General features: G+C 43.2%; 1 protein-coding gene across 13 annotated transcripts in view; it reads right to left on the bottom strand.

The window, feature by feature from the left end:
- CPEB1 (cytoplasmic polyadenylation element binding protein 1) overlaps positions 1-15,447 on the bottom strand; it is a 90,663-nt gene that overhangs the window by 73,827 nt on the left and 1,389 nt on the right. For 3 of the 13 annotated variants that reach the window (XM_042987972.1, XM_042987971.1, XM_042987979.1), the window contains exon 2: positions 735-909. The exons of 1 other annotated variant lie outside the window; for it this stretch is intronic. In XM_042987972.1, the coding sequence (XP_042843906.1) occupies positions 735-909 (175 nt within the window). Of the gene's footprint in view, positions 1-734; positions 910-8,997; positions 9,155-14,813; positions 14,844-15,092; positions 15,190-15,447 lie in introns of those variants that run through there. 9 more of the 13 variants (XM_042987968.1, XM_042987973.1, XM_042987974.1 and 6 more) reach the window with 7 other exon arrangements.

Genomic DNA, 15,447 nt, shown 5'->3' with positions numbered 1-15,447 from the left:
ACTCTGGGCTCTGTGCTGACAGCTCGGAGCCTGGAAGCTGGAGCCTGCTTCAGATTCTGTGTCTCCCTCTCTCTCTCTCTGCCCCTCCCCTACCTGCACTCTCTCTCTCTCTCTCTCTCAAAAATAAGATTAAAAAAAATCTCAATGATTGCTGACCCACATTCATGTGTAAAAGCAATTATTCAAGAGATGCACTGTCCAATACAGCAGCCACTAATCATGTGGCCACCAAGCATTTGGAATGCAGCTAGTTCGAACTGAGCAGTGCAGTAAATGTGAAATATATACTGAAGTCTTAGTACTAACAAAATAGGATATCTCATTAACAGTTTTTATACTGATTACATACTCACATATTTTGTTAGGCTAGGTAAATATTAATGTCACTTTTCAAAAAAAAAAAAAAACCTTTTAAATGTGGCTACCAGAAAATCTAATTACATATATGACTATTATAATTCTATATATAAATAGTCCTGATACCTTTGACCTATCCTTTTTTATCTTTTTGTGTGTCATAAAATAGACTTGTACATTATAAATCAAAGTCAGTCTTCACTCAGAAGTGAACCCAATCCACAAAGTAAGCTACAAAAAGGGGCAAGTGTCACCAGAGATTCAAGGTCATTCTTTACAAGCTTCACAAGAAAGCTTCCTAGAAACAGCTCTACATACATGCCTAGTGTAGGTTTTCATACATACATACACACACTAAATTTTCAAATCTAAGTCACCTGGCAAATGATCATGAATTCCTCGGTTTATGGGTGTAGTGCAGACTCTACTGAAATCCAGAGAATTATCCAATATGGCATTTATCCTTCGAAAGATATTGGCATTGCTACACGTGGAGAGTGCGGGTGCTTCCTGGTTGTCCCAACAATCTTTTATCCTTCCAGCTTCTTCTTCCTACACACAGAAAAAAGATATTTAGGTTTTCCTCCTAGACACCAGAAAAGATACTTAGGTTTTTCTACACTCCCTTACTCCTAAATCCAACACTGTGAGTTAGATAAAGTAACAAGGACTTGAATTTCTTACCTATATACTAAAATACCTGAGGAGTCCTATTATGAGCGAGGTATCTTGAGAGAACTAAAAGAGGGGTGAAACAACAAAACACCTAAATACAAGATATTGCCCCAGAACTTTCTAATCTAACAGGACATGTATAGGAATTAGCATGGTGTGGCAGCAGCAGGAGTTTCAGAACCAGAAATATGAGATTCAAATCTTGGAGGCTGATCTATATACTATTTGGCAATTAAAAAAATGAAGGACTGGGGCGCCTGGATGGCTCAATCGGTTAAGCGTCTGACTTCAGCTCAGGTCATGATCTCACTATTAGTGAGTTCAAGCCCCTCACAGAGCTCTCCCCTGTAAGTTCAGAGGCACTTCGGATCCTCTGTCTCCCCCTCTCTGCCCCTTTTGCACTCATTCTCGCTGTCAAAAATAAACATTAAAAAAAGGAAATATTGATACATGCTACAACATGGATAAACCTCAAGTACACTATGCTAAGTGAAAGAAGTCAGTCACAGAAGACCACCTATTATTAGCCCATTAATATGAAATGTCCCAAACAGACAAATCTATAGGAGATGAGTTGTCTTCATCTCACGGTGGACAGGGAAGAAGGTTTGGGGATGGTGGCTAATGGGTACAAGGTTTATGATAATGAGATAATGAAGATACTCTAAAATTAGATTAGGGTGATAAATCACAAAACTGTACACTAAAAATTACTGAATTTTATGCTTATGTGAATTGTATCTCATTAGAGTTAAAGAGTTTGGTTCTGCCATTTATTGTCAGTTACTTAACCTCTGTGCCTCAGTTGCCCTATTTCTGAAATGGGAAGAGTACCTACCAACCTTTTGATGAGATATCTAAAGCACTTAGCATGGAGCCTGGTATATGGTAGCTGCTATTTTTACACCTGAAGATACAACTACAGAAGACACAATAAGCACCAAGAGTGTACAAACACCATCCAAAGGGAATGGTTTATGTGGTATCTCAGTAGATAACACCACCATCTGCTAGGTGTCCCAGACAGAAATCTCTTCACTCTTCAATCTCCCTCCCTCTCTCACCACATGTGATGCCTGACATAGTAAGCAATGATATAATGGCTGACAGAGTCACCAGCTCTAGGATTCCCAATGATCTTGGGGAAAATCAGCAAAAAGCAGACCAAGTAAGGAAACTAGCACCTAGGATCTTACAGCTGGTCACTTCAAAACAAAATTCTAAAAAGCTGGGTGCCTATTAATGTTCAGGTAAGCAGGAGAAGGAGCAGAAGCACAGAATTTATCAACTCTATAGGATGGTCTTAAAGGGACGAACTTGAATCCCATATCATTCTCAAGCTCTTGAAAAGACTGTATCCGTTGGAAGCTGTGAGGATGACCAGAACGCACAGTCCTGCATATTCCCTGGGTCATTTTCCCAAACCTTCCAGAAGCCACCATTGAGAACAGCTAAACCCATAGACACGAGGCCCTGTTCACAACTGTAGATTTCTAAGATGATTCTCAACCTCACTAAGGCAACATCACAAAGGCTAAGATGCAAGCATTTACAATCAATCTGTAGATCTTAAAGCTACATGCCTCCCTCATTCACTGCCTAATAAACTTTAACCAATTGCCTGCTATGTACAGTGAGCACCCAAAGGGGAGGCAGATTAGAGATCCAACCAAAAAGAGATTTCTGAAGTCTGGAAAGGGAACTAAGATCTGGTCGTGTTGTTAACAGTTACGACATAAGCTACAGTTGGCTGTAATCCTATATTGTCCTCTCAGCCAAGGGAGCTCAGAAGAAGACAATGTGCCTGAAAGTAAAGATAGGAAGAAGGTGTGAAGCACACAGAGAACAGAAGGGCATTATCAGAAGCGGCCCAATGTGGTGGGGCACTGGGTATAGAAGACAGCAAACTGGAAAGAAGGCCTCATGCCCGGTTCAGGATTAGAACCACCTCCTATATCAAAGGTTTCAAAACTTTAAAGGGCCTCTCTTAATACACAATCTGATTTTTATTTACTAGTACAGATGTGCTGTAGATCTATGGATTCCCAGATCCTGGCCACACTTACAAGCAAAGAGGTAGCACCCTAATAGTCTCAGAAGACCTCAAGCAACTATGTGAAATAAGAGAGACAGAGCCTGTGAGCAAAGTGCCACTGTGGTGAGGGGATGATGCAGGCCCACAGGCCTTCTGGGAGAAACCTGCTTCCCCAGGAGTAGGGCAAGGTCTAAGAATCGTACCATCTCAAGCATCCTGAAAAAAAAAAATTAGGCCTGACCCAAATCTGCCCCACTCCCAATACCGTTATGAACATGCACCGTAACTCTGAAACTCAAGGCTAATGCTATCTGGAATGTCTCCCTCCCTCTCCTCCTCTCAGGTCTGCCAAGCCAGTTATCTAGAGGAGTCCAGGTAATTAGAACACAAGTAAATGGAGTGTTCAATTAATACCCCAAACTGCCTAATCAGTAAGTACCAGTGGTTTGCCTTGAATAACCAATTTGGAAGGGGGTTAAAAAAAAAAAAAAAAATCAAAGCCAGCAATATCAGATGGGGAACGGATCTACTTTCCTTATGTGTACAATAGGGATAAAAGTAGTAACAAGGTCTCACAGAGCTCTTTGTGAATTAGTGCATATAACATGCTTGCCACAGTACCTGGAACATAATTATGTGCTGAACAGATGAATGTTCGCTATCAGTAGTATCACTACTGCACCAAGGGCTCAGGGGCCACCACAAGGATCCCTGAATAAAAGACTATTTGCTCATTAAAAGAGAATAATGTACTAAAGACTCAGGGAAACTACTCTTTTGAAGACCCCAGGCCCTTCTATGCCTAACTTTCCTAATCGTTTGATTCAGAAAGCTTAATTAAAAAGACTTAAGACAGGACACAAATCAAACTGCCCAAAACCTGTACCTACTGCAGAATTTAGCAATCCTTTAAACTCTTCAGCTAAATGAATTCAGTGTCTCATCTTCAAAACACTATCTCTTATCCACACCCATACTTACACACCCATTACTCTGTATATTCTATCCTGACTGATCACTTTATAGGTCTGAGTTCCTACCAATGTTTTACCGTAAATACAAACAGTTTTCTCCCTGGGTTATACCACTCTTGTCTGGTAGTTTTCAGTTATTTCTGGCATATTTCGCCCTTAAATGGGACCATTTGCTAGGTGGTTTTTTTTTTTTTTTTAACCTTTATTTGGTCTTTCATGATGAACAGGAAAGGAGGCTTTAAGACAGATCAGAAGCTTAGAATGCAAATCTTAACACTATTGAGAACTATGGATCAACGGAGCAAATTACTTGGCAAAGCTAGAAATGAAAAGCAGGAATTCTTACTGTCAGGGACTAAAACTGATGTCAAGATAAAACTAATTGTACCTACTTACTGTCAGAATGAATGGCTCATGATGAATCTCTATGGATACAAGCTATTTTATAGCAGGCCTCAATGTTCTCCTGGTCAATAGGTGAAAATGGACACTCCCATCATGAACCAACACTGGTCTCCTACACCAGTAATTCTCAACTGGTTGGGGCAGGGAGACAACAGACAGAAAAAAAAAAAAGCATTCCTTTTTTCCAGAAGGGAAGAATCTTCCCCCAAAACTGAATCACTGTTTCACAAAGCAGAACACAGGACAGCCTGTGGAGTACAAATACTAAATCTACCATTTAGGTATGTTCTAGGAGCCTTGGTTGTCTTGGGTATTCAAGTGGAGTACCACCTACTTCGCAGACTTTGTAGTAATGAGAAATCTATAAAGTGCCTGTATAGGCTCATCCCAGTGAAATTCACCAAGAAGCTTATTTACTTGTTTAGCACACAACTGGAGGTTTTTCTCCATTTGTGGTTTGAAACTGTCCCTCATAACACTTTAAAAATCTGAACCCATACCACATAGCTATGTGTTCTAATTAAAGAATAATATGCCCAAATGTTATACTTATTTGTATGCTAGAACGGTCTAATTGGAAATACTGGTCTTGCCTTCAGATGCCATACAATCCAGGATCAACATGGTAATAGGATGGCCATTCTTTTAGGTCAAAATCCTGGCCTGGGGTTACTTAATGGTCATAATGAATGCCAACTTTACCATCTCTGAGTTGATATAATTTGCCTTTAATCAAAAACACAATACCTATATTGCAGACCTCAAGACCATTTCTGCTAATTATTTACTATGGATTCATGAAAGCCAGTTGAGAGATTTAAGGAAGACTCTCTGAAGGGCACACACTTTACTCTTCAAGACGGAGTTTTAACCTGGGGTCCACAGATCGCAATCTACTAAGCTTCCAGCAAAACTGTGTTCACATTAAAAAATTTTCTGAGTGGGAATGCAAGCTGGTGCGGCTACTCTGGAAAACAGTATGGAGGCTCCTCAAAAAAAATTAAAACTAGAACTACCTTATGACCCAGCAATTGCACCAGTAGGTATTTATCCAAGGGATACAGGTGTGCTGTTTCGAAGGGACACATGCACCCCAATGTTTACAGCAGCACTATCGACAATAGCCAAAGTATGGAAAGAGCCCAAATGTCCATCGATGGATGAACAGATAAAGAAGATGTGGTATATATCTACACATACGTACAATGGAGTATTACTTGGCAATCAAAAAGGATGAAATCTTGCCATTTGCAACTACGTAGATGGAACTGGAGGGTATTGTGCTAAGTGAAATTAGTCAGAGAAAGACAAATATCATAGGACTTCACTCATATGAGGAATTTAAGAGACAAAACAGATGAACAGAAGGGAAGGGAAATAAAAGTAATATAAAAACAGGGAGGGAGACAAAGCATAAGAGACTCATAAATATGGGGAACAAACAGGGTTACTGAAGGGGGTATGGGAGGGGGGATGGGCTAAATGGGTAAGGGGCATTAAGGAATCTACTCCTGAAATCATTGTTGCACTATATGCTAACTAATTTGGATGTAAATTAAAACAAAGCGTTAGGTTGAAAAAATTAAGATTAAAAAAATTTTTGAGAATAAGATTTTCTAATTACATCTTTTTTAGTTGAAAACATTCATCTTGAACATTTAGGTTTTGTTTAATTAAGATACACCAACAGTATATTGGGGGCAATATACTTAGATGCCCCTGAAGAACTAGTTCACAGACGTACTTTGGCAATTTGCTTTTATCTTTATAGTAATAACGCTGAAAAAAACCTCTATAGGATTTACACTCATGATTCTGAGGATACTATTTAACCACAATTCTGAACAGTCCTTATATGAACAACCACTTACAAAAATGTTATTCAGACCAAAGATTAGGAAATGGCTACAGTTTCACCTGAGGAATTGACAGGTTATCTTTATGGAAGAATGTAAATCATCTAGCCAAATGTCCACCTTTGCTTTGGTCACCTGGTCACTCAAAGCCAGTTTCTGGTTGAACTTCAATGAGTCTGTAGCTAAGAAGTGCTTCTCTATGTTTGACTTTCTCCTTGACCCTTACTTGTCCATTCTTAACTGAAATTCCACCTCGAGTCTTCTGTGCAACACTGGAAAGAATTAAAATGTATTATGTTGGTCCATACAAAACTGCCAATACTCGACCTTTTGCAACCAACAAAATGGCAGCTTCACAGAGTTCAATCTAGTATTTCATAAGTACTAAAAGCCTGTTACATTAGATTTTGAGATTACAGACAGATAAAACATAATCCCTGCCCAAAGGAGAATTAGTTAAGTGGGAGAAGAAAATCTAGTTAGGTAAATGGAGATTGAGGTAAGCACAAAATGCTACACACAGGAGAAGAATAAATTAAGGTATCTGGAATAGTGTGACAATTAGCTAGAGACTAATGAAAAATCAGAATTTCCGTAAGTGTGGGAAGAACAGACAAGCAGAGAATAAACACAGAGTGGATACAGAACACAGTAAATTCAATGAAAGAAAGCAGAGGAATAGGGCTGGATAGGGAGGCTCACCAGTAATAAAGGAGAAATGGCTGCAGGTCCTTACAGAGAGACAAAATAAATCCATCACCAGATACAAAATTCAAGATACCACCCCTTCTTCCTCTCCTTCACGACCTGACTTTCCTCTCTTCTCCACTGGTTTTTTCCCAACAATCTGTAAGTATGCCCAAGGCTCTCTCATCTTTAAAAAAAATCTTCCTTGACTTAAAACATCCTCCCAAGTCACTGCCTTCTTTCTTTTGCTCTACTACCAACTTTCTAAAAAGGTGCTATACTTCTTAACCCATTTGTCCCCTGAACCCACGATATCCTGCTGGCACAAAGCTGCAAAAAGACACCACAGAACTCCTAAATTAAGGACTTCATAGTTGCCAAACCCAACCACCATTTCAAGTTCACCTTACTTGGTATTTTGGGGGATCTGATCCTTAACTCTTCTCCACTCATTTAATTCAGGAACCCCTTTCTTCTGGATCTCTCCTTTCTGATTAGTTTTCAGTTTCCACAGAGTATATCTAATGCATCTCTCTCTCCCTCCTCCCTCTTTCTCCCTCTCTTTCTTTCTCCCTCTCTTTCTTTCTCCCTCTCTTTCTTTCTCCCTCTCTTTCTTTCTCCCTCTCTTTCTTTCTCCCTCTCTTTCTTTCTCCCTCTCTTTCTTTCTCCCTCTCTTTCTTTCTCCCTCTCTTTCTTTCTCCCTCTCTTTCACACACACACACACACACACACTAAACTCAGTCTGGGAAAGGAAATCCTACAATTTCCAGGACAGGTTTATGAGAACATGAAGGAAATATTTAATACCACGACTGCTCAAGAATATCCAGAACACACGGCCACCAAAATTGTAGCTCTTGTCACACTTACCTATCCAACTGTTAGCTATATGCACTGTTAGCTCTGCATTTTATAAATGGTAAGGCCCTCAAAGACCTTCATTGAAGCAGTACTCAGTATCATATCTGCCACATTTGCAGGTACTCAATTCAGACACCACAGGAAGGCAGACCCATATCACATGCCTTTCACAGGCATGTTCGACCACCTCAATCACAACCTCCATAAATGGTAGTGACTCCTTCAATGTTAAGACAGGATGAAAAATAAAACTTTAGTCACCAATTCTAGCTCTGTCACTGTCAAAGCCCCAAGCCACTCAAAGTCATTTCAGCAGTTGGGAGTTTTAAACCCCTCAGACCAGAGAAAATTTACATGAACAAAAAATAAAGAACCCATAACAACATAACCTGGTGATTGCAGACCCAAAGATTACAATTACATTTACTGATTGTATTCTCATCATATGCCAGGAGCGATTCTGGAGACAGAGGGTAAATAAGACAATCCCTGCACCCAAGGAGTTAGTCTAATGGGAACACAAGCACATCGAGTATGTTACATGCTATTTTGTAAGCTCAACAATAAATATATAAAGAAATAACAAGGGTATTAGGGAGGTGAAAATATTAAAAGGTTTTACCATACACTCATAGTAGGAGTGGGGAAGGCAGTCTGGCAAAAAAGAACATGTACAAGGGCAAGGGGGGATGAAATGGGTGCTTTCAGGCAACTAGAAGTTCGCTGTTGCTAGAATTTTAATTGCAAGGGACACTATGCTATGACCCAGAAGTTGCACTCAGGCTCCCATATACAAGAGAAAGAAGTATACAGGACTATAAAAAGGCAGGTACAATAGTCACAGCAGTTTTATACTCAAACTCTGAAGAGAAACAAAACACCCACAGTGCTGGTGGTCCCCAAGACCACCCCCAGATTTGATCAATTACCAAGAGGACTCACAGGACTCAGCATAGAGTGTTACTCAGCACATACAGCTAATTATTACAGCCTGAAGATACAGAGAAACACCAGCAAAGGGAAAGGGCACATGGTTCAAAGTCTGGGGGAAATCAGGTACAAGCTTCCAAGAGTCCTCTTACAGGAGAGTCATAGAAGATAAACTTAATCGCTTAGCTCCCCCCAGCAACAAGTTGTGACAACATACCTGAAATGTTGCCAACGAGGGAAGCTTGCTAGAAACTTGGCTCCCAGGGTTTTTTATTGAGGGGTGGTCACAAAGGCAGCCTCTGCCTGGAATACACCCAAATTCCAGACTCCAGGAGGGAAGCAGGTATTCAGCATAAATCACATTGCTTGCACAGTTTAGGTGTAGTAATTCACTCTATTAATTCTGGAAATGGTAGGATTATAGCAATCAATTCGGGCTTCCACTGCAACTTGTAGAAATCTCAGATATTAAATTAAGCTGGGGGGGGGGGGTGTCAGACACCAAAGAGTGCATGCTACACGATTTCATTTGTAAGTTCAAAAATGGGCAAAACCAATCGATGACAACAGAAGTCAGAACAGTAGTTCATGGGGGGGGGGGGGGTCAAGGGTGAGATACAGAATGGCAAAGGGCACAAGGGAATCTTAACAAGTGAAGGGAACATTCTAGATCTTCATCTGTGTGGCAGTTTCTTAGGTATATAAAAATAACATCAACATGTAAAAACTAACCAAGCTATACACTTACAATTAGTGCCTTTTACCATATGTACGTTCTCTCTCAATTTTAAAAAGATTCAAGGAGGAGACCAGTAGACTACTAGACTGAAGCCAGACCATGATGGGCTTCGTACGCTACCAAGGGGACTGGCCCTTACTGTGTGGAAGCAGTTCTCCAAGTGAGGTCTGTGCACTCGTGAAGGTCCACAAAGCCCTTTCAGAAATCCACACGGCTAAAACTACCTTCATAACCTTAAAATACCAATTTCTTTTTTCACTATGCTGACATTTGCAACGATGATACAAAAGTAAAGTAACGAGTGGGTAAAACTGGCACCTTCGCAGGAATCAAGGCAATGCCAATAAACTGTACTAGAAGTGATTCTGCTCTGCAATCCCAGGAGGATAGGTCTGAGGAGCAACAGGACCACTAGTATGGTAGCGCTCCAGAGTGGTGGGTGTGAGCAGCCAAGAACTGAGGAAAAAGGTAAAGACCAGACTGAAAATACTGAAGGGAGGCCTGAACTAGCAGTGGCCATGGTAAGGGAGAAGGAAGGAAAGGTGGCAGGGGCTAAGAGAGACACAGAGTTAGACCACATCAAGGCTTTATAGTTTCCAAAGGAAAGCTGCAAATATGTATTTACCTAGTGTCTGTACTGGTGCCTCCAGTAACTGAAAAATGTTAAAGAAAGGGGGTGCCTGGGTAGCTCAGTCAGTTCCAGAGTCCAACTTCGGCTCAGGTCATGGTCCCACAGTTCGTAAGTTCGAGCCCCCATGGTGTTTGCTGCTGTTAGTGTGGAGCCTGCTTCAGATCCTCTGTCCCTCTCTCTCGGCCCCTCCCCTGCATGTGCTCTCTCTCAAAAATAAATCAACATTAAAAAAATAAAAATCAGGGGCACCCGGGGGGCTCAGTCGGTTGAGCGTCCAACTTCGGCTCAGGTCGTGATCTCGTGGTCCGTGAGTTCAAGCCCCGCGTCGGGCACTGTGCTGACAGCTCAGAGCCTGGAGCCTGTTTCAGATTCTGTGTCTCCCTCTCTCTGACCCTACCCCGTTCATGCTCTGTCTCTGTCTCAAAAATAGATAAACGTTAAAAAAAAATTTTTTTTAATAAATAAATAAAAATCAGAACACCCAAACACATTCTCTCCCCCTAGAGGATACTACAGTCTAGTTGGGGGGAAAAGAGACTAATCAGGTAGAGGGGATAGAATCAGATTGGCCCCAGGAGATGAAGTAAGGGGAAAAAATTGGTTCTGTTTTTAAAACTGCTGGGTTCACTGTACTTCAGCAAGATAGAACTCATTCAGTAAGCCAGTCAGAACTATGGATTCTGAGAACAATCAGGGCTGGGCTCAAGGTAACTGCTTTCCTCCGACAGAAAGCTACTCCCACACCTTTATCCAAGGAGACAGACTTCTGGCCATGATGCTAAACCTGTCAGGATGGTACATATATCAGCATATAATGCTGGCCAAGAATAAAGAAACCAGTAACGCTATTACAGTTGGAGAACAACCTCAAGCCTGGTCACACAGAGAGAGAACTAGTGCTGCAAGAATATACAGGCCCTCTGTATAAAGGGACAAGAAAGAGCCAACAGAATGAACCATAAGGAATGTGGCATTCAGGGGGATGAGAAAGCTTCTAAGTGCCAGGACAAGAAAAGATCAGACAGGGCAAGGGGAAAGCTATAGAGTCTCACGAGACTGAGATTTTAAGTCTCAGAGACCAATACAGCAAAGGTCAAGGTGCCTGAATTCTAGAAATACCCATCTGGAAAGGCAGAGACCAGAGTTCAAGTTCTGGTTCTATCATCCACTCGCTGAATGGACTTAAAACAACCACTTTTCATTCTCAGCTTAATTCTCTCATCCGTGAAAATAGCCATTAGGATCTGCGTTGTCAACTCCCAAGTTACATCTGGGAGACCGACAGGTCTCTAATATCTTCTAAGCTTCAAAACCATTCCAAAATTATAGCTTAAACAAACAAACAAACAAACAAACAAGCACAACAGTCTCAGGAGAAAGGACAGACTTGGGAGACAGATGGTATCAGAGCCAGAAGCCAGGAGCACAAAGCCAGAATGCAGAGAGCACAGGTGTTAAGTAGTAAGAGATTAAGTGTTCTGTCAAAAGGAAAAAAAAAAAAAAAACACACACACAAAACAGCTCAAGGTAACCGCTTTCCTCCAACAGAAAGCAACTCCCATACCTTTATCCAAGGAGACAGACTTCTGGCCATCGTGCTAAATCTGTCAGGATGGTACACATATCAGCATATAACGCTGGCCAAGAATAAAGAAACCAGTAACGCGATTACAGCTAAGTTACTCCCAGAATCAACAGCTAGATACAACCGTGACCCATTTTTCACACACAAATCAATCTTTAGACCTGCCCTCTAGGGATTCTACAATTACCTCAAGGCAAGTAATCACAAAATGCCTTAAAAATCAAAACAAAGAGTGTTCACTCACTATAATCCAACAAGTGTTCCAACCATACAGCAATACTAAAAAAACAAAGTAGAATTCAAATGTTATCCATGCCTAAGGGTTCTTCTGTGCTACTGAAAGCAAAGATCTACCCCAACTAGTCAGGAATTTCTCCCTCCCCCCCACGCCTGTTATTTAAAAACATATTATACGTTAAGGAAGCAAAATAATCCCTGACTGGAGGCTTTTTAAATCCCAAATAAGAAAACTTACTGAAAATTATGTTTACAATGCAAATTTAATACTGAACTTTGGTTACTGACTTTTTATGGAAAGTCAGATAATTTTCCCCATAAAATATAGGAAATATTAACACACATTATGTACCTTGGTTCATTCCACCTTTTCAGCTAGTTTATTATAACAGATATTCTTCTTTGGGGCGGGGGGGCTCCTACCTTGAAGATAAAAACTTTCAGCACTTAAAATTTGTGCTCACTAAAGTGGCTGAGCTCTCATGAGGAGGTATAACCAAAGCAGGCTGCAACAATGGCAGGAAAGAAAACAAAGCACTTCCAAAGCTGCAATGTGGGGGGCCAAGGAGGCAGGTGCGATCAAGGATTCTTGGCTTTAAATCAAACAGATCGAAGCAAAAATTCTTGTAGCCTCCTCTACTCCAACCTCTGGGTCCAACCCCCTTACTAACCCCCTCACCCTCTATCCCCAGGCTTTCTGGCAAGTTCTCCCCAGAGTCAGTACAGCTTAGATACTGCCTAGGAAAAGCAGATTTGCAAAACAGGATGGGATTAGCACAGCTCTCCCATAGGAAAGAAAATAATTTGTTATTTGATCCTATGATTTCTTTTACTCACTCCACCACTAGCTACTGAAGATAACAGCCTACCCTTAATATCCAGGTTTGGTATGCATTCCTGTCCCAAACTTCAAGCCAGAGGTACAAACCCACTAATTAATTTGCACTTCAAACAAACACATAATTTTAGGGAACGGTCATTTAGACAAGGGACGTGAAACCAATGAATGAGAAGATCTGCACAGATATTGCCTATCACGTAAACACTAAAGTACCAGCAGAGAGCTACTTTAGTCATCTCACTCTTCCTGCCCACCCCTAAATTCACAAACACTAAACTCCTGAGTGCTTGGGCTAAGAAGGTCTGCTAGAAAAGCAGCTGGAAACAGGTAACATTTTAAAGCTTCCAACCTTCCAAAAACTGTCCAGACCACAGGTTTAAAAAAAAAAAAAAAAGCTATCAAGTCTATATTTCTCTGTGAATTTTCACAGAAAAATCCCTCTGGCAAAATGGTCTTTACTGCTTTATGCTTTAAACCCTTTGGGAATAAAATACAGAAATAAAAGGTACAAATCCCTTTACCTCTGCTAGTGTGGCTCTGTACACTGCGGCCAGTCTAAATTTTACCCAGTTTTACCCAGAATGAAAACCCAGTCTCTCATTCCTGGCAAAGAGAGGCATCTTACGCCCTGGAAGCTTATTCAAGAAGATCTCAGTAAGTACTGCTAAAACCCCTATTAATTCTTCCTGGAAATCTAGGAGGCATGATTTTGGGAATCTTAGCTATGAGAGAAAAGGTGAGACTTAATAAGCCACATTCTCTTTTTGGAGTCTTCAAACAATTATCTAATTTCACATTTGCCTAATCTCAAAAGTTATGAGAATTTTAACTGTCCTGAAAAAGGAAAGTCTTTTGTGCAGAGGGTTGGGAGGGTCACCCCCGCCCCAGGGGGAGGAGCCCGATTTCTCCAGACCTCAGGCTCTCTCAGATCAGCGAACCGCTCTGACACACATGGTGGAATGATAGACGCAGCACATTCCTCCCGACGGCAACGCCGCTGCACTAATGCTCAGAAGACCCACACTGACTTCCACAACCAGACATTCCCTCCAACGCAGTTAAGTAAGGTTCACTTTGCCTGTAAACGGGGCTCCAGCATAAAGCACCGCTTTTTCTCTACAAACTACATCACCAGTAAGCCTTGGCCCCCTCGGACATACCGGAATACACAGACTACCACGTTGAGCTACGGCACCAGAAAGACCTAGGTTCACACTCGAATTTTATTCCTTAATAGCCCTGTAACTTGATTTCAGAGCCTGTTTCCTCATTTACAAAATGGGGGGGGGGGGGGGAGGGACACCTAAAAGGAACATTTGAAGACCGAGATCCCAAAACTAGTCTAGTCCTCACCTGGAATCTACTCTTCAGAGACAAATTACCTTTGGTCCTACACTATTCAGTTTTTTAATTGCTGCATTTAAAACAGACCGGCAGCTTTAACTAGGAAGAAAAAAAAATCAAAGATCCATCAACCCGGGCCCACGTTTTTGTGTGGCAACAGCCAGCTGCTCCCTTGAGAGAGACGGAAGTTCTGTGGTTCCGGACGCACTACAACTCTTTCCCTCCTCTCCCCGCTTCGCTCCTTTATATTACCTCGGGCCCCTGGAGGGATGGGAGCACACAACCAGCTTTCAGGATTTAAAACAAAATAAACAGCTCGATGACTCATGAAAATACTGAGACAGCCACTATCGAGAGCTCACTGGCTAACAACTTTGGCGTTCAGCCGGGGGTCTTCTTCCACTCTCCGCCTCGTGAACACTGCCAGGAGGCGTGCCACGGCGGCAGAGACCACAGCACCACGGCCGTGTCGGGTGCCCTGGGCGTGCTTCCACGGTCGCCCCCCCCCCCCCCCCCCCCCCCCCCCGTGCACCGCACCGGCTCGCGTACGGCTGGCCCAAAGTCCCCTCCGCTCGGGGGGCCCGGGCGTGGGAGAGGACTGGAGAACGCGCCTTGGGAGGAGGGACGGCAAGCGTTTCGCGCTCAGGAACACGCACCTGCACGCAGGGAAGCCAACTTGCAAATCCCACCGCCAGGCCAACTCGAGCTCGAATTCGATCGCTGGGACAAAAGCCGACCCCGACGGCAACGTGCTCTGGGAGCACGTGCGGCTCAAAGCCAGCGCCACCGGGAAGGGGAGAAGAGCGGCGGGGGGGGGGGGGGGCCTGGGCGCTCCCGTCCTCACCGCCCCCACCACACATAGCCCGGAGCACCCCGAGCTCCAGAAACCAACCCTCCTTGCGTTCCCTTCCTCACCCCCGACAGAAACCCCTCACCGATCTGAGCTTCCCGGGTTCCGGGCGGCCCGTCCGGAGTCCTTCCTCCCCGTCAGCCGCGCGCGTCCCCAGGCCCGGCCCGAGGGCGCAAGCCGGCCGTCACCTGCGCTCCGGGAGCGGCCGGCCGCACACCTGCGCCTCCCAGGGCGCCAAGCGCCCCGCTGGCCCTTCGCCCCGACGGATGACGCAGAGTTTACTCGGTGCCCGGGAGGCGGCGGAGCGGTAGCCAGGGAGACCAGAGGCGGCAGCTGCCGCGGAGCTGCGGCGCCCGGCGGGGGGGGGGAAGGGGCCGCCGCCGGGTTCTCACGGGTGCGGCCGACCTCCCTCCCCAGGCGCGAGGCTCCCGCGGGGCGCG

Source organism: Panthera tigris, chromosome B3 (genome assembly GCF_018350195.1).
Source record: "Panthera tigris isolate Pti1 chromosome B3, P.tigris_Pti1_mat1.1, whole genome shotgun sequence".
In the NCBI taxonomy this organism is placed as follows: Eukaryota; Metazoa; Chordata; class Mammalia; order Carnivora; family Felidae; genus Panthera; species Panthera tigris.
Note: the sequence above shows the minus strand (reverse complement) of the source record. Positions and strands in the feature narration are given on the sequence as shown.